This window comes from Vidua chalybeata, chromosome 1 (assembly GCF_026979565.1).
Source record: "Vidua chalybeata isolate OUT-0048 chromosome 1, bVidCha1 merged haplotype, whole genome shotgun sequence".
In the NCBI taxonomy this organism is placed as follows: domain Eukaryota; kingdom Metazoa; phylum Chordata; class Aves; order Passeriformes; family Viduidae; genus Vidua; species Vidua chalybeata.
In genome coordinates this window covers 45,566,534-45,586,245 of record NC_071530.1, presented here as the reverse complement: position 1 = coordinate 45,586,245, position 19,712 = coordinate 45,566,534, and the positions used below count along the sequence as shown (strand labels likewise).

Genomic DNA, 19,712 nt, shown 5'->3' with positions numbered 1-19,712 from the left:
CTAAAAATGGCAGACAGAGGCCATATGGACACTTCCCTTCATACATGAGATTAATGGTGGCAAAGCAGCTGCTAATTACATCTGTAAATCTAGTTTTCTGCACAGGATAAACTGTTCTTAAATGAGATTCATCACTTGGTCTCAGGAGTATGAACTGCAGGATCTTAAGCCAAATTTTTTTAGCATCTGCTTCAAATTCATTATCACAAATGGTTTTTTTATTTAAAAGGTGCTGTGTGTTTTTTTAAAATAAAGGAGAAGTAAACTAGTGGTGTGTTTTTCCTCTCAGAATGGTACTTTTATTTAATTGCTAGCTTCTGGAAAAAGTAAGCCAGGAACAAATGCACAGAGGTGTTGTTTTGTAATACAGGGTTAATTTCAAAGGGAAAACAAAAACCCCTACTGCCCTACAGTTTAGGCTGCTAAGTAGAGTTTAGCTCATACTAAATTCTGCATGTGCACTGTGGCCATGACAGCCTGAAGTTTTCAACTTTGAAGACCTGGACATCCACTGGCAGCTTCTCCTGAGGCAGAAACTATCAATTAGGCTACTACTGGAAAACTATCCCTGCTCCCGATATCCTCAGAAATGAGGGCTTTAAAGAAAAATGCAGTGATCAATGTTTTTGTGTAAGAATTATTATTTTAGTAAGATGGTAGATCAACAGCTTGAATATTTTTAGATTTCACATTTGCATAGTAAATGAAAACTGTTCTACATTCTGCCAAATCAAACCTGTTTAGATACTTGTTAATTCCTTTCACAGCTGAATGCTTTACCCATTCAAAAGCTTATAAGCAGTTAATAGGTTTTCCCATGGTTTCCTTAAGTCAATGAGAGTTTATTTAACAAGAGGCAAACCCTAAAAAGTAACCAAAGGCCTAATAAAATATTCTAGTATGATTGTTTGGTGAACATTTTATAGGTTAATCTTTCAGAGTAATAAAAATAAGCAAGCAATTAGATCTTCCTCTCTAATTTCCCTTCTCTGGGTTATTGAAGAACAAATTTCTAAGTATCTTAAACCAGCCCAACAGGGCATATGGGTTCAAGTATGTGTCTAATACCTCAGAAGACAGTATTTTTCCTTGATAATCAAACATCTTAGGAAAATGGGCAACTGACTATATACCTAGGTATTCTGAAATTTTATGCATTTGCCTCGTCAGTTCTGCAGGTCAAACTCTCACGTTCCTAGGGTTTTTTTTATGGTCACCCATTTGGTTAAAGGACAAGAATACAGCTTCAGCTGAAAGGAGTCGATGAATTTCTGTATAAGTGCTTCCCAATACAGCTTGTGGGGAATCTGTGCCCAGCTTATGGCTGGGAAAGTAGCACTTCTGGACCTAAGACAGCTCAGGCTCCAGAGGTTGAACCATGCATCGATGAATCTGCTCCAAACACCACTGAAAGATGGATTTTTGTCATCACCCTTCTTTCTTTTCCTACTGTTGTATTTTCATGTCTTGTCTGCCTTTCTCCCCACGCTCACAATCAACAAAATTCAAGACAGAGGTCTCCAGAAACCGATTTTTTTTGGTGAATGTTCTCTCAATGTTGGTGTGAAATACTTATAAACCTCTGTCTACAATATATTTCTTACTCTAGCCTCACCTGAACCTGCCTGGAATACAGCAAAGCTGCTGTGTGAAGTTTGCTACTGCAAGATCCTCAGATTTTGCCACAGAACAGCCACAAATCTGCTTCAGTGCTGAATGAAGTGGCAGTACATGAAGTAATTGACATCTCAAGCAGGAAAGGAGTGGTGTCATTGGCCCTGCAGGGAAGGTGAGAGGATGTACATTGACCACAAGGCAGCATCTCACTACTGAGCTCTTCCTCACCTGATGCAGCCAGTTCCTGAGATTCAAGACCAAGATTTTCTAGGGACCTCCAGGGTCATCCCAGCTCCCTCATTAGCACACAAATCAAAAGCTGAATATTTGCTTTGCTCACTGCAGTGTGGCCTTCAGGGCTGTCTGCTCTCCTTCTTTAATGGACATTTATCACCTGATCAAAGTCATGAGGTGGTTTTGTATCTGGCTGTGAACACTACCCATGTCTGTAGTTTCAGCAGGCTTAAAAATAGGCTACTCATATAGGCTGGCAAACAATTCCTCTGAATGTTTAAAAGAAGGCAAAGTTAATGATGATTTCTGTCTGTTTTCAAGCTCTCTGTATTTTATCTGTAAGGTTGTTTTTCCCTAATACTGTGCTTTCAGGAGTGTTTACCTTTCTCCAGAGATACACTACAACTACTTGCTGTGTTTGCATTCTTTTTTGGTGCATACATTTTAATTTAGGAACAAACCCCACAAACTGTTGTTCTTCTTTTTTGAAAGCAAATTCATTTTTCAGGCTGGGTATAAAACTTGTCAGTCTCTCACTGTAGGTACACAGCACCCCACCCACACAGCTCCTCCAAGTTCTCACTCTTCAATGGAACCAATTGTTTAACACTGTTTATAATCAGTGCAATTCCTGGAGTGTTTCCTGAAATGTGACTGTTTTAAGGTCACTTGTGGGTTTGGCTTTCTGCTCTGATGTATTGTAAAACAAAGTGTGAGAGCTACCTTGATAAAGGTGTGTTGCAGCACCTGTGTGTTGGTGCTCGGGCAGGTGGGACCTGTGCCATTGCCCATCTCCCGGGGTCTGGATCCCCCATGTCAGCATGGCTTGACACTCAGGGGCTTTGGATCAAAGCCTTCCCAGTGACAGAGCAATGTTCACATTGCATATGCATCCAGATGTAACTCATGCTGCTCTTGGACTGTCCTGCTCTAACAGTAAAGCAAATCTTTCACTGCAGTTGATCTGATTCACATCTTCATCTATGCACTCCTGAACTGAGTGTTTGGATTGGACATTTAATATTTAAAAAAATATTTCTGTTTCTTTTTGGTGATTTGGTGGAGTTTGCTTCATTTAGTTATTCTGGTTGAATAACTAAATGAAGTTTCAGCTCTTGTCTGCTGATCAACTTGGCAAAGCAGCAAGACCTAGTTCGTATCTAGAGCTCTGGCAACACTACAGTGTAGAAATCACTTCCCACAAGGGATTATTTAATTGACTTTCTTGCTAACCTTTTGCTGTAGGAAGGCGTTTACATGACAGCTCGTCCATCAGGTGTCTGAGGTCAGCTATCTGCTCCTGAAATGCCTGTCTTTCTCCTGTGACTGTAGAAGAGGAGTAAGTTATGTCGGTAAGATCCCTTGCTCAGTGCTTGTGTTTGCACAGAAGTTAATAGAGACCTCTGGAGATCACCAGATTGCACCTCCTGCTCAGAGCAAGGTCCCATTGGCCAGGGCCACATATCCAGTCAGGCTTTGAGTATCTCCAAGGATAGAGGCTCCACAGCTTCTCTCAGCAACTTGTGCCAGGGTCTGACTACCCTCAGAGAGAAAAAGGATTCTCTTTAAGCAGAATTTCTTGTATTTCAGTTTGTGCCCATGGCTCTGAGATCCCCTGAGCCTTCTCTTCTCCAGGTGGGCAGTCTCACCTCTTGCTCTCTGCTCACACAACAGTTCCCCAAATCCATTCTACTTCCCTGCACTCACTTCACTAGGTCCATGCCCCTCCTGTACTGGGGAGCCACAAACTAGACCTGGCACTCCAGATGTGGCCTCACTAGTCCTGAGAAACATAGAAACAGGGTAAACTATTGAATGTCAGAGACCTCACTTTTGGGATCCTTGTTAATGGGTGTCATAGAAGTTACTGACACTGCAGTGCTGCCAAACTGTCCGTGGGACATTTCTGCAAAGCAGTAGGGGTTGTAGGTTTTATTTCCCCTCCGGCATTTTCTTTTACAAGCTGCTGTGCTTCCCAAACAGCGTTTTCTAAACAGAGCTTCTTCAGACATGTTCTCCATTGCCAGGCTGGCAAGCAGCTCAGGGGTTGTGTTCTCTGCCTCAGGCTCAGGGCCAGCTTTCTAAAGGGCTGAGGCGAGAGCAGCCACGTTCTGTGAGCAGCACTTGGCCTCACCTCGTGGCAGCACAGCCTCTTGGGTTTCTCTTTCCTTCCTGGATGGATGCTGCAGGCACTGGGGTGCCTCGTGGCTGCTGCCAGCTTGGGTGGCCCCAGGCTTCAGCACAGCAGGACAGGAGAGTCACAGGGAGGTGATGCAGACACTCACCTCTCTGCACAGCACAGGACAGAGTGGAGAGACTGCTGGGTGTGAGGCTAAAATGGCTGTGATTTGTTTTCAGCTGTATTTGGAACAGCCCCAGCTGTTACCTTTGGACTCCCTCTGGGTGCTTCTATATATAAAAGCAATAAACCACCTTTTTTTTGTTGTTTGTTTTGTTTTGTACACCATAGCTTGATATCCTCTCATCTATCCCCAAGGAATTTATTTTTATGCTCTCCATTAGTTTAGTGACCCCCCCAGCAGGTTTATATTTATGCTCCCAGGGGTGTTTTGGTTTAGCCTTGTTTGCTGAATCTCATAGATCTGTGCTTCTTCCCTGTCTATGGTGTCTTCTGAGAAATGTAACTTTAATTTAGCTTTTTATTTTATTTGTCAAAGGAGAGATTGACAGTGGGGTTCAGTGCTTACACAGGAGAGAAGGGAACAGTAAAGCTGATAGGAATCACAAGACCCAGTGGTTCAGGGGCAGAGGAGGTCCTTTCCTTTCCCTAGGTCCTTCCCTAGAATGGTAGACCATTCTACCAATGGTCTCGTTCTGCAGCCACAGAGGTGGGAAGTTTGTTCCCTTGTGTCAGGCAGGTGCAGAGGTGTTGAGGGACTGTTTCTTGCAAAGGATGACAGGGAGAGGGTGCACCTCATGTGGAAAGAATCTCCGGTCTGAGTAACATCCAGCCTGGGTGGGCATGCACAAGGAGAAGAGGCATGGGGTTGGATTTCTTGTTAGGACTACCTAGTCCCACAGAAGTGTTCAAGGCCCAAAACAAGTTTTTGGCTTACAACTCTCAAATTTTACCCACCTTTGCCTACCCGGCTCTTTCACTTACTGAAGCCAAAAGCAACCTGGCTGCTGAGGTGTGTGAATACTGTGCTGTTCTGGCCCTTGTGCTGAGAGCCTTCAGAAAGGCATTACTTGTTTTATGGTTAACCATTTCACTCTGAACCATTTGGTCTTTTCACGGACCTTCAGGCAAAGACCTGGACTAGGTCCTGAACTTCCGGAGCAGGGGGAATTGGGGTAGGGGCCATCAGTGGGGTTCCAGCTCTGTTGAAGTCAGCTGTGGATGGTGTAGGGCTGAGGGAACTCCTGTAGGCTCACCCAGTAACTTTAATTCTTTTGCTTATATAAATATATGTACGTTTCATGTTTCATCTTTCCTCTGCTGTGTCACAGAGCCACAAGCAGCTGAGCATTGCCACCAGTGGCACAAGGTCTTACACAACATCCTCTATTTTTAATAACATGAGGTTCATTAGGGATTGCAGGCATCACAATACATTGTTTCAGACATGATCACTTCCACATTTCCTCTTCCTCAGGGAAGAGCTGAGGTTTCTTTCCATTAGTCTGCATGGCTTTGGTTGAGACCACACTTCATGGACAGCAGATGTTCCACTCTGGCTTGAGTGCCAAAGGATTTAATGGAAGATCCAAAAACTGATGCTTGTTCTGGCCCCCAGCAGATGGACCACATGTGCTCAGAACAGTTTCCCTATGGAGGCAGCCAGCGGCTGTCCCCCGTTCAATTCCTCCAACCTGGCATTCCCTGTGACCACAAAATACAGGGTTGACACATAAAATAACATTGCTGTGGTAAGCAAGTATGAGGAATCTTCTAGAAGTTCCTCCTCTTAGGCTTTTCAAAGAAAATTTGTAGATCATATTGTACAGTAAGAAAATTGTAAGACTAACAGGAAACTTAAAAATGTAGCACTGAAACGACAAGGTCATTTTTGTCATCCTGGATCCAACAAGTACAGCAGGGGCAAAGCCACCCTTCCCTGTGTTCCTCCCAGCTTCAGAAGAGCAAAGATCTATGAGGAATGGTGCTGGCATGAGTTTAGCTTTGTGAAAATACAGAGCAAGAGAGATACAACCAAGAAATCTGCTGAGAGTGACTTGTTATTTTTTAGATTTGACAGGCTGACTTCTTCACATCCTCTCTGGGAATATCCTTTGGCATCCATCTCCATGGCTGTTTTTCAGATTCACACTCCATACCAAGATGGTCCAGCTCCAGCACCCACAATTTCCCTGAAGCTCAGCATTGCAGAGTCCATGGCTTTCACACTGTTCCTCTTTCCATAAAAGCCCTGTTTTTTCTCTGACAACACATTTGTATTTTAAGACCTTGTGGTTTATGACCTGTCAGGATTAAAGCCAGCAATGCTTCCAGTACTGCTGCTTTGCCTTCACATGTATCTCAAAACATGGAGGGAACATCTGCCAAAGGAACTAGAGGATTTATATTGAGACAAGCTGGCTTGTAGGGGGTAATCATGACCTACAGCAGTCTTGGAAAACGTCAGGAGCAGGGTCCAAAGTAATGCTCACTGAAGGGCTGTGCAAAAGAGACTTACTAACCTCACATGCAGTCCTGCAGCAGTTGAAACTTCACAAACTAGTGTGAGGCACTGTCTTCTACATGGATGGTCTTCTCTCCTACATGGGATGCTGGAGAGGAGGAGGGAGAAGTCATCACCACCTCAGTGGGTGGTGATGGAGAAGGAGAGGGACTCTTGGTGCCACTGCAGCCCTGCTCATTGTGGAGGAAGCGGGAGGCAGCCTGGGAAGAACTGGCTCCCTGCTGGGACCTGAGGTGCCACCTCCCCCAGCACCACTACTGCTGCCAAACAGGGCTGAGGGAGGGACCTTCCTTCTGGGCTAGCTTGAATTTCAGAATGAAATTTCCCAGCAGCAAGGGAGAAAAGGAAGGAAATCTTATTTTCCTATAAAAGGATTCCTTGCCTGTATCCTGTGTATGGGATGTGACTGGGATGATAACCGGGCAGGAGGGGGAGAATCCTATAAAGCGTATTACAGGGCGGGAGGCTTTCACTTCCTGCTCTTCCCCTCTGCCTTTGTTATCTCCAGCCTTCAGATATATCCCTGGAGCTGCTCTGAAGAGAAAGACAAGTAGAAGAAAGCACTCCAATCACACTGACACAACTCCATTCCTTCAGCAAGCTATAGAGATATTTTTATTTTATAGTCATTTGAACAGTGGAGAGTGTGGCAATAGTGACATCCTCAGAAACGTGTACTCTGCATTTGTGTGTGTGTGTGTGTGTGTGTGTGTGTGTGTGTGTGTGTGTGTTTCCAGCTTGGCTCAGACTTGATGGCTTGGAAGACCTACCACCATGCTGCTTTTAAAGAAAGCAGCAAATTGGAATACCTGCCCCACGGGCAGGATCCTATCTTGAAGGATCCAACCTGGAAGCACAGGCTGTGTGACCCAAACTGGAGGGGTTATTACCAAGCACTGGACTGAAAAGAACCACTGATAACTTTTAGCCAACAGCCAGAAAAGCTCTGTTAAGCTGCCAGAGTGACCTGCACTTCTTTCCCACCCACCATTGCTGGTTTTTTGTTTTTCTTTGTTTTGTTTTGTTTTTGGTTTTGTTTTTTTACTTTAAACCTTTTCTCAGTAAAAAAATCACTGAGGTCAGATCTTCAGCTGGGCATGACTATATTGGCACAAACAGTGCTCAGCAGATTTATGTTTGCTGAGAACCCGCAAAGACTGGACTAGTTCATCTGGATTCCCGTCATATAAACAGATCAGGTCATTCCTAAAGCTGCTGGAGTGAGTTGTCCTGGGGCTTGTTTTCAATATACAGTTATTTTTATATAGCAACATACTTCCTAAGAGTATTACATTTACGTTATTTATGTAATACACACATCTATTTCTAGTAATATTGTTGACTAACTATGCTCCAAGTCTTTGCTGCTTTCCCCTTGATACTGCAGCACAAATAAAGCTTTTGATGGGATTTTTTTTCAATGGATCTGGCAGTGAGCCTTGCTCCCCCACTGAAGTCAATGAAACTGGCTTCTGGCTGGTGAGAAGAGGACCAAACATGCCTGTAACTCGCTGATTCATTCATACATGTAATTTGACTAGTTTAATGCTGGTACCCTGCCAAATAAGCCCAATTGCATCTCTCAATGCAAAGCAGGAGCAGCTCCCTCTGCTCATTGAGACAGGACCTTGATCCTCACAAGTTGAACTGGAACGCTGTGAGGAACACGGAGTTCTCACAAATTGCTGCCAGGGCTTATGGGGAAGCAAAACAAGAGAAGAAAGCAGAAACTGCCTATACTGGTGTCCCAAGAAAGCTCAGCAGAATGGGAAAGGACACTCCAGAGTGACAGCCCTAGGCAGCCGAGGCAGCTGTATGCCAGGCTGGACTGCTGCATTGGTTCTTTGCTGGAACAACTGAGCTGTCCTAATAAATTCCCTGCATAAAAAAATATATATCTATAAATTGTGCCTTAGGAAGAGCAGTGCAGCTGTGAACAGGGCTGGATGTGGCCAAAGGAATTGCTCTAGGGCTCTAGAACCCAACAGCGAGCCGCAGCGACTCTCTCTACAAAGGGTGACTCTACTGAGTGAACATGTGCGTGTGGGTGTGCAGATGGAGGCGTACACACAGCTACAGCTTCATCATCCTGCTGCCCAGGGTGGAGACTGGGCTGGGAGAGCAGGGGGGAGGCCCCGCCACTACACGATCATGAACTGGCAGACGTAGGGCAGCTGCTCTCGGCACCTCTTGTCAAACCACTTGCCATTGGCGGTCCCCGACAAAGCCGCACAGTTTTCCAGCTTGCCGCCGTCGGGCTGGGTGGTGATTTCAGTCTCCCAGTTCTTGTAGCGGATGGGGCTGCCTGTCATGTCGACCCACTTGCCCTCCATGGCCATGTCGTTAAGGCCCAGCCAGATCTCGGCCTCTGAGCCGATGCTCTTGCGCATGTAGTCGTAGAGGGCATCGTTCTCCTCCCCATTCTGGGGCGTGCTGAGCGTGCCGCCCTGAGAGATGCAGTTTTCGCTGGCCTCGTGGTATGTCTTGGTCTCCGAAAACGCCAGAAAGCATTTCAGATGAATTTTGGTGCCTTTCAGGCAAACTAAGAGGTTACCACATGAACAGAATAAAAAAGATAGAAAGAGAATTTGGTTTAAAATTTGGTTTAAAATTTGGTTCCTGGTGCCCAGGAAGAGGCAGCAGTAGCAAATGCAGCAGCCAAATTACAAACTTAATTTCTTGGGCTGCACAGTGACCCTTAGCAGCACAGGATTCCAAGGGCCCCTTTTTCTCCTATGCAGGGTGGGACACAGTCATGCGAATGTGCCCTCTCCCTCTGCAAATCATTGGGTGAAACGGATTTTCGGGGTGCCCCTGCCACCCTTCTGGGCTCTGCTGCTACTGAAGCAGAGGCACAACATGGTCCTCCTGCCCCTTCCCCGGCCTTGTTCTTCCCCAGCCAATGCTACTCCTTCTGTGATGAATTTGTTGGAAATAAGGTTTGTCATGAGCATTGACGAGTGTTGGAGTGTTTTGGGAAAAAGCCTGCATGCCAATTAAATCATCTTAATTATGCAAGATGAAAAAAAAGTCTTTTTTAATAAGCTTTGATCAGAAGCGTTGCACTTGCATAGCTTGAGGTCTTCAGAGGAAATTTCTACTTGCCTCTGATTTTAGTTTTAAGGATATAAATTTATTTTGTTTTTCTTTAAGCTCTAAACCTTAAGAGTGCAGGGTACTGTAGCCAAACAATACCTAATCAGAGCCGCACATTAATATCCAAACCAATTACTTCTCAATGAATGTGAGCTTGGAACTAAAGCCTTGATTTTGCTTGTGTTCCTTTTCTTTTAAGGAGAAAAATCTCCTTAATTTGCATTTTCATCTCATTTCAGCTTCATGTTTTGCAAATCCTACTCCTACTGATGTCAGTGAAGTTTGCACAGAATAACTATGGAGCACATCTGGAAGATGGACGTTTTGGGACTGTCCTCTGTGTATGTTTAATGAAGCAGGACTGACCAGCAGCGCAGTTCCCTGGGCAATACCATGGTGTGTATAAGAGACCAGGTTGCCATTTCACTGGGGTTCAGACAAAAGAGTAAGCTGCATTTGGTTAAAGCACAGACTAATCCAAATCCCATCCCTCCACCTCATAAAGGAAAATGAACATCTGGCTTAGCATCATAGCAATATCCAGATGGGAAGCACAGAGGGGGGCCCCACACTGCACAGCTCCTACCATTAACTGCCTGAGGAGGTTCACCAGCCCAGAGGAACTGCAGAGACCCACACTCTGCTTAGATCCCCCAACCTCTCTCTCCATGGTGGGCTTGTTGCTGTGGGGTGCTTGGGCATCTCTCATCAAGACGTGAAGCAATTGCAGCCACTTTATGAGCAGCTCCTCTCTCAAAGTAAAAGTTGTGTGTTCTTCAGCAAACCCTTTACCTGTCTGGAGTGCTTGCTTTTCCTTCAGTAGAGCAACCTCTTGAGAGATGTTGTCAATCATGGCCTTCAGGTCTTCAATCATTTTGAGGCTCACACCATCTGTTGGAGAAATCAAAGAAAGAGCACAAATATTGGTTGTATCCCAGGGGAGGAAACCAAATCTGTTCCTATCATCAAAACTCCATGTTTCTTTGCCCTCAGAGGAGGATAAACAAAAGGAATCCACTAAGTCAGCACCTGTGTCCCCTTGCACATCCATCAGAGTGCGTGGTTGCTTGCCAGCCTGGTTCCACTATCAGTAACAACCTTGTTTTCCTGGTTCAGGTTTTGGGACTGTGGACCCCATGCGTCTTCCAGCTGCAGGGGTCATCCTTTGGGTTGGCAGTGCTGGGGAAGAGATCACATGCATGAGCACTGCAACATGCAGGCTTGTCTCTGGCACCCCTGTGTAGAGCAGTCATCAAGGGTGGTGCTGCACTGGGGTCGAGCTCCCAAAATGCAGGAGGACACCCCTGCCTGAACAGAAGTCCTGACACACGCAGATGTTTTGTGGGCAACTTGAAGCTAATGATGAACAGGATCTATTTTTTCAGATTCCTCAAAAACATGCTCTCTCTCTATTCACAGCACGTCCTCCTCGCTTCCCTTAAACACCCTAACACGATGTTCTCTGTGTGTACTCCTGGCTGCACCCACCTCTTGTCTGCTGTCATTGGTGGGTTGGCAGGAAAGCACTTTGCTTACCAGGCTGATGCTCAGCAGGAAGGGGCTGGAAGGGCTTTAGATCCTACCTCCACTAGATCTTCTGCACCACCAGCCACCAGCCTCTGCCCACCAACCACACCCTCCTTTGGACCATCACAGCTTCCTCTGCCCCATCTCTACCTTTATCACCCCTCGTGTAGGTACCCAAACACAGTCCAGAGCTGCTCTCCTGCTGTGAGAAGACACCTCTTTGGCTGAAGAGCTGGCTCTTAAAACCTAAATCTTGCTAGGTGTGTTGCTTCTTCAACAGCTCCAACCAAATATTAATCGGTACTTGGACTTCTCATAGACAGGAGAGAGGGACCATTTACACCTTGAAGGTGGTGGGAGATCGGACATTGAGGCACTTGTACGCATCTAGTAGTTCTCATGTTGAAAGCATCTAGTAGTTCTCCTGGAGTGAAAGGAAAGGGGACAGTTTGCCCATGAATGCAGTAGGAGGAGCTTCCTTGAGGGCCAAGGATCTGAAGCACCGAGGCAGGCAAGCAGGGAAGCAGCCTGGGTGCAGATCAAAACCACCAACCCAAGATTACATGGTGCCACGAATATGAAAAGCCAGACACATCAGGAGGAGAGCATTAAGCAGCTTTACTCATTGCTCAATTAACTTTAATGGATTCACTTAACACTGAGGCACTAGATATTATTTTGCTGCCTTTGATGAAAACACTTTGTGGGAAATGGCTAATTAATCATGGGGTTTTTTCCCATGCAAGCCTGTCTTGCAGCAGAACAAATTGTCTAAGGTTTAAGTAACATCCAAAGGCCACAGCAGGACACTGCCAATGAGTCTTGCTAAGAACTCCTTATGGTGTTCCAGCTGGGTTTGCTGGTGGGTTCCCACCTTGAGGGTCCCTGCCATGAAAGGTGACATGTGTCCTTGGTAACTACCTAAGAGCTCTATCCCTTTTCAGTACCTCATTTCCAAATCCTGGGCCACAAGATGTTCTTACAGCACTGCATTCACTGGGATATTTCACAGAGAACCAGGACTGGCTGACTCACCCTTCAGCTATAAAGTGAGGACCATGGCTACATCAACAGACACTGTGCTGTCTATTTTACTGCCATGGGTTTTTGTCTCAGCGCTGTCATTTCCTCAAGGCTCACCTCCTGAAGCCTGGGATCAAGCCTGTTTACAGTCTGGGTTTTCTGTGATGGAAGCCAGCATACTGGTGATCCCATGGGAGCTGGAGTGGGTCCCTGTGCAGGACCATGACCAGCAGGAGACTCACAGAACTGTGGGTCAAAATAGTCTGTTGGTTTGAAACCCTGGCCAGGAATGTATTTAAAGCTGCAAATGGGAACTCTCACCCGTTCTAATTATATGCCAAATAACAAACAAATCCCTCTGTACTTAATTTTAATGTCTTAACTATTCCTGTATGAAATTTGGATATTTATATATGTTTCTTAGCTTTGCCTGGAGATCCAAACAGCTTTCTGTCCCCCAGAGGAATGAGTATTGCTCTGGTTCACAATGTCTGTCATCAAAGCTCTCTGGCCACCACTATTTCTTCCAACACTAGGCATTTCTTCAAAGATGGAAGTGGAACAGTCAGGTCTCATATTGCAGTCTGTCCCTGGATCAGAGGAGACTGAACACATCCACTGGATTTACAGCAGTGTAAATGTTCACAGGCATTTTCAGGGAAGAGCACCCAGACAAGAATACACTGAAATTTTGGGTAGTAGGTGGCATTAGGCAAGAGGCCCAAATTACTCCCTACCCACTGAATTAAGCATCCAGACTTTGACTTCTGTCTCCAGTTACCTTAGAAATACATGTGAGAGCTATGCAAAGATGTTCCCTTCCATGATCCCAGCACCCCACCATCTGTGATCAAGGGGATCTCCCCCGGGACTGATGCCTGCACCCTCAAGGCATGGGGTGTCAACGCTGCCCAGGCAGGGATGCCAGTGCCTGCCTCCCCTGGGCATTCTTTTGGATGAGACCTCCAGAGCTGCCACACAAGGGCAAATCCCATCCATACCCCAAGACATTTGGGCTCATGGAGAGTTTGCTGAGCTACTGCATTTGGAACAGTAACTGGGGAGTACTTTGAGGGGCAAAACCACAACAGCAGGCAAAGTGAATGTGCTGTCTCAGCATTTTCTAAATACTGTGGTTCGGTTTTTCATGTTGAAATAGCATAATCTTTCATTCTGAAGTAGATCCAAACATAAGCAATAATTACAGAAAAAAAGAAAAGATATTAAAAAAAAAAAAAAAAAACATAAAAAGCTTGGCTTAAACCAGTGCTTTCTTTTCTAATGTTTGTGGTTTGGTTGCATAGATTAAAAAAAAAAAAAAAATCCAGCCAAACACCCCAATCCTCCAGTGGCTTTGCTCTTCCTGACCCTCTCAGGCAAAGTTCAGGGATAGATGCCTGGATGAGGATGAGATGGGGCCATCCTGCCATTGTTCAGAGCAGAAGTGTCTGAGCCCTGGCCCCTGTGGTGGCTGGGCAGGCAGGCTTGGATGTAGAGGCAAAGAGGAACTTCATAGGGGATTTTTAGCATTTTTCTCCCTCTTTTCCTACCCTCTGGCATTGGTAAAAATCTGAAAAATATTAACCAAGAAATACTGAAAGTTTCCAGTAAAGGCAGGGCAGCTTATCCCCTATGGGGCTGGATGGGACTGATCAAAAAATGCCAAGTTGCTGGGTTTTTTGCTTTTCTCCACAAAAAAGTATGACCTCTCCTCTGAAAAGAAATCCTGACTCAAACCTACCACCAGCTGGCCTAGATGGCTTGATTTTCAGAACACCCCCCTCAAAAGTTTTTAAATCAGAGCCAAATTTTCCTGTCAAAAAGGTGATTTTTCTCCCACCTTCTTTGCAATTGATTACAAAAGCAGTTGCAATGACACCTAGAGAAAAACAGGATTTCTTTAAGAAATGTCTCTCTCCTGGTACCTCCAGTGAGTGCAATGTATGCATGTGCCCTATATGAGCCTAAGGGAGTATTTTTTGCTCTGGAAAACAGCCAGACCGTTTTCTCTGTTATTCCATGTCCTGCAGAATAAGACATGGAATAAGCAGCTAAGTTTGTGATTTCATAGAAAGATCTAATGGGAGAAAAGGCAGAAATTTCTCAAGGATGGAATCTGACAAAAATAGCTACTGGGTGAGTGTAGACAGCAGCCTGGCCAAGTGAATTCCAGGGATGCTTCTTCCTTGCTCCTCACTTCGTTCCAAGCAGGAAAGCGCCTGCCAGGAGTGGTCCAAGCCCGCGCAGCTGCGGTCGGACACATCAGGCAGGCAGGCAGGCAAGCTCACTTGCTGCTTCCTCACCTCATCTGCCTTCTCCTGTACTTAACGTGCACTGAGTCAAGGATGGGACAGGAGGAAAACAGGAGAAGAAAAGGAGAAACAAACGCACTAGGGAACAGAAAACCCAGGCACCTTCGGGTGTGCACTGCTGTCTGGCAAGCCTGAGTAGTCAGAGCTCGTGTCCGGTGTGAAATACACCCGAGGCCAGCGGTTTTAAATGAAGAGCCCTGTTGATGCTCAATGGCTTGGGTATTTTCTGCCTGCTCTTATCTCCAAAATTGTCTGTCTTCTGCCACTTACTTGCTTCTAAAATGAATGAGAAAGGGTGAGGGGGTTTATAGAAAGGGAGAGTTTATTAGAGGAAAAGCTTGGGATGAACCTTAGAGGGAACATGGAAAACATTTCCTCTGAAATTCAGACTAAGCTGTCCCAACAAATTTATTCAAGGTAGGAACCCACCAAAACCGTTTCAATACCCACACTATTTTGCAGAAGAGTTGCACAATCATTCCCACGGAGGAGGGGAGGAGGAAGACGCTTTATTCGGTTTTTCGATATTTTTTATGAAGTTTCACTAAAGCACTGTTAAATGCCCAGACGAGAGGGCTGATTGCAACCCCCCAAGCCCTGCAAGTCGTCCTTGCAAGGAAGCTGCCGCTGCCCCTTACCTTTCTTGGAAGCCGCCGGTTTTTGCCGGGCTTTGCCGTTCTGCTGGTCGGCGACCTGGGCGAGGGAGAGGAGGCAGAGGAGGAGGCAGGCTCCCCGGAGCGCCATGCCGCTGCCGTCCGGTCCGAGCGGAGCTGCAGTGGCTCTGCCCTCACACCGCCGCCCGGACACCGGCTGGAGTCAGGAATGGCTGTCCCAGAAAGCCTCCCGCTGAGCCCGGGCCAGCGCAGCCTCCCGGCCCCGGGGGGGTCAGGCGGCTCCGGCCAAGGCTGAACACCTCCCAGAGGGGTTGCAGCTCTTAGCACGCTGCTTGTTTTTCTTAAAAAGAAACAAAACAAAAAAACTAAAAAAAAAAAAAAAAAGGGGGGGGGGGGAATGAATGTACCGTCAGTCTGCTAAGCTAAACATAAGGAAAGGCTGGGAGTATAGCTGGAACGATTTCCTGCGGCTTTTAGCACAACGCCACGACTTTGATCTGGCGTGTCAGTGACGGCAACAGCAACGCAAGGTGTGAAAGAGCGCTTGGGCGGCCGAGGGAGCAGAGAGCGGCCGCCTGTCCCCCGCCCCTCAGCAGGGATGCCCGTAAGGGCTGTGCCGGCACCAGCAGAGGCGGAGGGAGCGGCGGGGGGGGACTGAGCGCCCTAGTCCCTTGCTCAGCGTGTAGGGTGGCTCTTATCCCTCTAAAAAGCAGTCCCGCTGTGGTTTTAGTAGGGTCCTGCTATCATTGCTTCTCCATGGGATCTCCAGTGAGAGTTGGGATCAGGGGCACATGTTCCACAACGCCATTCTCCCCGAGGCCTCTTTGCAGGTTCCCAGCCTGACTTCTCGGACCAGCTGGGCTGTGCTGAGCAGCTCTGCAGCCTAAACCAACAGTACTGCCTGTTTTTTTGGGTGGTGTGGTTGTTCAGCATCTGCAGCACAAGCAGGTAAGTCCTTCCCACAGCAGGAACAGCAGCAGTTTGAACAAGTTACAGGAAATTCACGTAGAGGGAGGAAAAGAGGAATGGGCGTTTTGGAGAACAAAGTGCTCCAGACATCAGCCATTAACCTTAAAACTTTTCTGATAATTTAAGGCAAGATGCCACCCAGCACAATGTGAACCTCTGTAGTTGTAGGAGCATAAAAGGTCTGAGATAGTCAGGGATGTGACTGGAAAAAGAGCTGCCATTTAGTTAGTTGGGCAACCGCGGTGTTACCTGCCTTACACTTCTGCTGAATAAGGAAAATCCTGCCCTGATGTCCTTCCTACCTGAACAGAGAGCACTCTTGCAATCCAAGCTTTTGAAGCATAGGAGGAACAGTTGGATTTTTGCTGCTCTTTATCACATGCACCAACCCTCACTCAAATTTAAACTGGAAAATACATAGTTTGGGGATTTACTGTTCTGCTGCCTGGACTATCCTCAAATGGGATGGATGGAGCCCAAGAGATGCCAGACACCTACATACACATTTCCTTTCCTTGAAACTCCAAAGTACTTTTGGTAGGTAACTCAGTACCTCCCAGTTTTCCTTGGCTACAGATACGCTCGCCTGCCTTTGCTTTGATTCATGTGCTGCCAAGCTGGAGAAAAAACCAAAATGCTCCCTTTACTGCTGGCCATGAAATAGATTGCTGTGGTGTGGAGTCTGACAGCAATTCCTAACCTCAGATTTCCAATCTGGAAGCAACCAGAGTGTTGCCGAGATGAAACAAGAAGAGCAGGGTGGCTTTCCAGTAGTCCCTGAAGAAAAGGTCTGCACCAAAGAGACCCCTCCCTGCACCATCCAGCAGGTTGTGTGCTGGATGACACCATCATTTTTCTTGAAAAATGAGAAAAATGAAAACAAGTAGACTCAAACACTTGTCTCCAGCTGTAACACTATCCACAGGGGGCTTTGCCCCAGTTCTGTCCAGTGTAGACTGAAAATTAAAATGCTTGACATTACAAAAGCTCATAAACCCTGACCCATCCGGCTGAGGGGGCAAGTGTAAGTGTTGCTGCATTGGCTCCAGCATGAGGATGCTTCAGGGAACAGCCATCCCCTGCCCAAGCTCCTGCTGAAGCCAGAGGTTCCAGTTAAATAATGGGGCTCTCAATGGTCATCCTTTGCTTTTGAAATCCTGATGATTCACACTTCTTATGTAAGAGAGGTGTGGGAAGTGAGTAGAGGTAATCCTTTTTATTAGATGAATAAATAGAACTGGAAATCATCAGCAAAATACTAAAATTATGCCAAGAAACCAAGGTTTTGTCCATGATTTTTAACAGCTGTGCAATTATGGATTTTACTTCCCAGAAAAAGCACTTCACTCCCTGGTTTCAAGCCCGGTCTCCTGGTTAGAGAGAGAGCAGCTCCTGTTAACTGCAAGGTAACTGGTTTGAGATGAAAAAAAGAGAGCAGAAGAACCTATGCTTATGGAAACCATTCCAGGGCCGCAGGGAAGCAGACAGAAAAGTTTACGTGGCTTTGGGAAACCCAGTAAGTAGGCTGGGATGCTGAATTTGGATGGCTTTCAGTTAGCAAAACAGTAGTTGGAATAAGCCCATGAAAGGAAGCAGGATGCTCCTGGCACCGATGCAGACCTGTGATTTTGTGCCCAGCTAGGCGAGGAAATGGGCAGCGAGATCAGAGGCTATTTTGCTTTGGCTCCTAGGAAAAGAGCAGGTATGGCCAAGCCAAGAAGTGAGGCAGCGCCGCCGCACAATGGCTGGAAAGTGCAAGGGACTGGGTAACAGTATTCACACGGTTATTATCAAGATCAGCAATTACCAGACCTGGCCTTTCAAGGCTAAGTCACCAGTTCAAAGTTAGGCCATCCCAATGCTGAATGATGCCAGCTCTTTGCCTGAAGCTTCTCCTCCTCTGGGAAGGCTCCTGCCTCCCCTGCCAGCACTGACAGCAGGAAAGCAAAGGGGAGGCCCAAAAGCATCTTTACTTGCAGGGCCCTGCAGCTCGGGGGCTGGATCCATGGCTGGGGCAGCACACTGGGATTCACACCTCTGCTCCCTTGAGATTAGCTCAGTGCATTAGAGCCTGGTGCTAAAAATGCCAGGGTTGAGAGTTCAGTCCCTGTTCAGGCCATTCATTAAGAGCCGGATCCTTGTGGGTCCTTTCCAGCTTGGAATGTTCTGTGTTTGGTGACATCCACTCTGCAAGGGTAGGATCTATGTGTCAGTGGGGAACAGGAGAGAAACAGCAGTGGAAAGTAATAAACACTCTGTGAGGAAGTGGGGCTAGCACAAGAAAATCTCTGATATTCATTAGCCACTGCTTGAACTCGTGCTGGCATAGTTCCTGATTTCCACCAGCATAAACATCGGAACGGGTTAAAATGGAGAGAGCCAAATCTATGGATCATTGTTTTGGAGACCAGTCGAGAAGAAATGCAATAACAGTTCAGGAAAGGGCGGTTTTCATAAGGACAATGATGGGGAAAACCAAGGATTTTGCCAAAATGTTATCCCCAGCATCAACTTTAGGAAACTGGCTCTGAGCCGAAGGAGGGAACCTTCCCATCATATCCCATGCTCACATCCCTACCCCACGTACACCAAGGGCTACAGGACAGAAGGATCCATTCTACAGTAGATCCTTGGGCTTTATACCAGATGCAAATGTGGAACACTTGAGTTCAAGTAGTATCAGCTGTTTAAAATCCTTCTGCTTGCAGAGGAGCTACTCCAAAGGACTCACACTCCCTTTTGTTGGGAGACTGTACCTCCTGTAGGCTAGAGGTAATCTGTCTGTCTTCACTGCTCTATGTTTGCCCATCATCCAGATCACAAAGTCCAGCCAGCCAAAGGAAAACTGTAGTGAAGTGTCTAATTTTAACATCAAAACTCTGGACGAATTCCTAACTGTCTAGGTCCACTTTCTGTCACAGCATCAGTTCAAGTGAGGTCACCACTGAACTTGATGGTCAGTATTTTTGGACTGACAAGTAGACAGCAGGTCTGTCAGCTTAGGCTCTTATTTCATGTTGTTCTCACTTTTGAGCATTAGTTTGCTTTCATATTGCTGCAGATGCTGAATTCTAGATTATGAGAGAATTCCAACTTCAGCTTTGTGAATTCTTTAATTTTTTTGAATTTAGAGAAAAGTTTGCATGATCAGATAGCAGAAAGAAAGCAATCCATGGTCTTGAAAAACCTCATTATGTTAAAGTTGGTCTTTTGCTGGAGGGAAGAAAGAGAGGTGGGACTTAAATCATGACTTTTCAATCCATAGGTTTCCAGCTGTGGAAATAGCCAAACTTACCATGTGCCAAAACACAGAGAGAAGGGGCAGTGAGAGAGCTCCTCTGGAAAGGAGGGTCTGCAGGCTGGAGGTTCCTAGTACCTCCAATGCCCGAGCACACTGGCTTGGCTGTGGTCCCTGCCACAGCCAGGTGGGTGGAGGAAATCAGAAAGGGCCTGAGAATTCTTCTTAGCCTTCTGAAGGTACAAGCTGAGGGGCTGCAGAAACTATGATGATCTCTCTCTAAATAAAGGAAAACAAATCTCATCAACAAATGGTGTGACAGGAAAACTCAGCCATGCCTGTGCTGCTCATCTTACCCAAATCTTGAGATCAGGATAGCAACAGAGATGTTCACAGAGCTCCAGAGATAACCACAGCT

The 19,712-nt window shown here is 46.3% G+C and overlaps 1 protein-coding gene across 1 annotated transcript; it reads right to left on the bottom strand.

Moving 5' to 3' along the window:
* Window positions 1-7,103: 7,103 nt before the first annotated feature.
* On the bottom strand, window positions 7,104-15,388 carry CLEC3B (C-type lectin domain family 3 member B). Its single transcript, XM_053964876.1, has 3 exons — window positions 15,112-15,388; window positions 10,404-10,502; window positions 7,104-9,057 (listed from the first exon to the last, which is right to left on the bottom strand). Exons 1-3 carry the CDS (start codon window positions 15,215-15,217, stop codon window positions 8,657-8,659), a joined length of 606 nt encoding a protein of 201 aa, XP_053820851.1. The 5' UTR covers window positions 15,218-15,388; the 3' UTR covers window positions 7,104-8,656.
* Window positions 15,389-19,712: the final 4,324 nt, after the last annotated feature.

What these genes read in the sequence shown, in the direction of transcription:
- CLEC3B (XM_053964876.1), bottom strand. Translation starts at nt 15,217, where the DNA reads ATGGCGCTCCGGGGAGCCTGCCTCCTCCTCTGCCTCCTCTCCCTCGCC. An exon ending in ACCGGCGGCTTCCAAGAAAG is followed by an intron (nt 10,503 to 15,111) that starts GTAAGGGGCAGC and finishes TTTCTCCAACAG; the next exon opens with ATGGTGTGAGCCTCAAAATG. An exon ending in AAAGCAAGCACTCCAGACAG is followed by an intron (nt 9,058 to 10,403) that starts GTAAAGGGTTTG and finishes GTAACCTCTTAG; the next exon opens with TTTGCCTGAAAGGCACCAAA.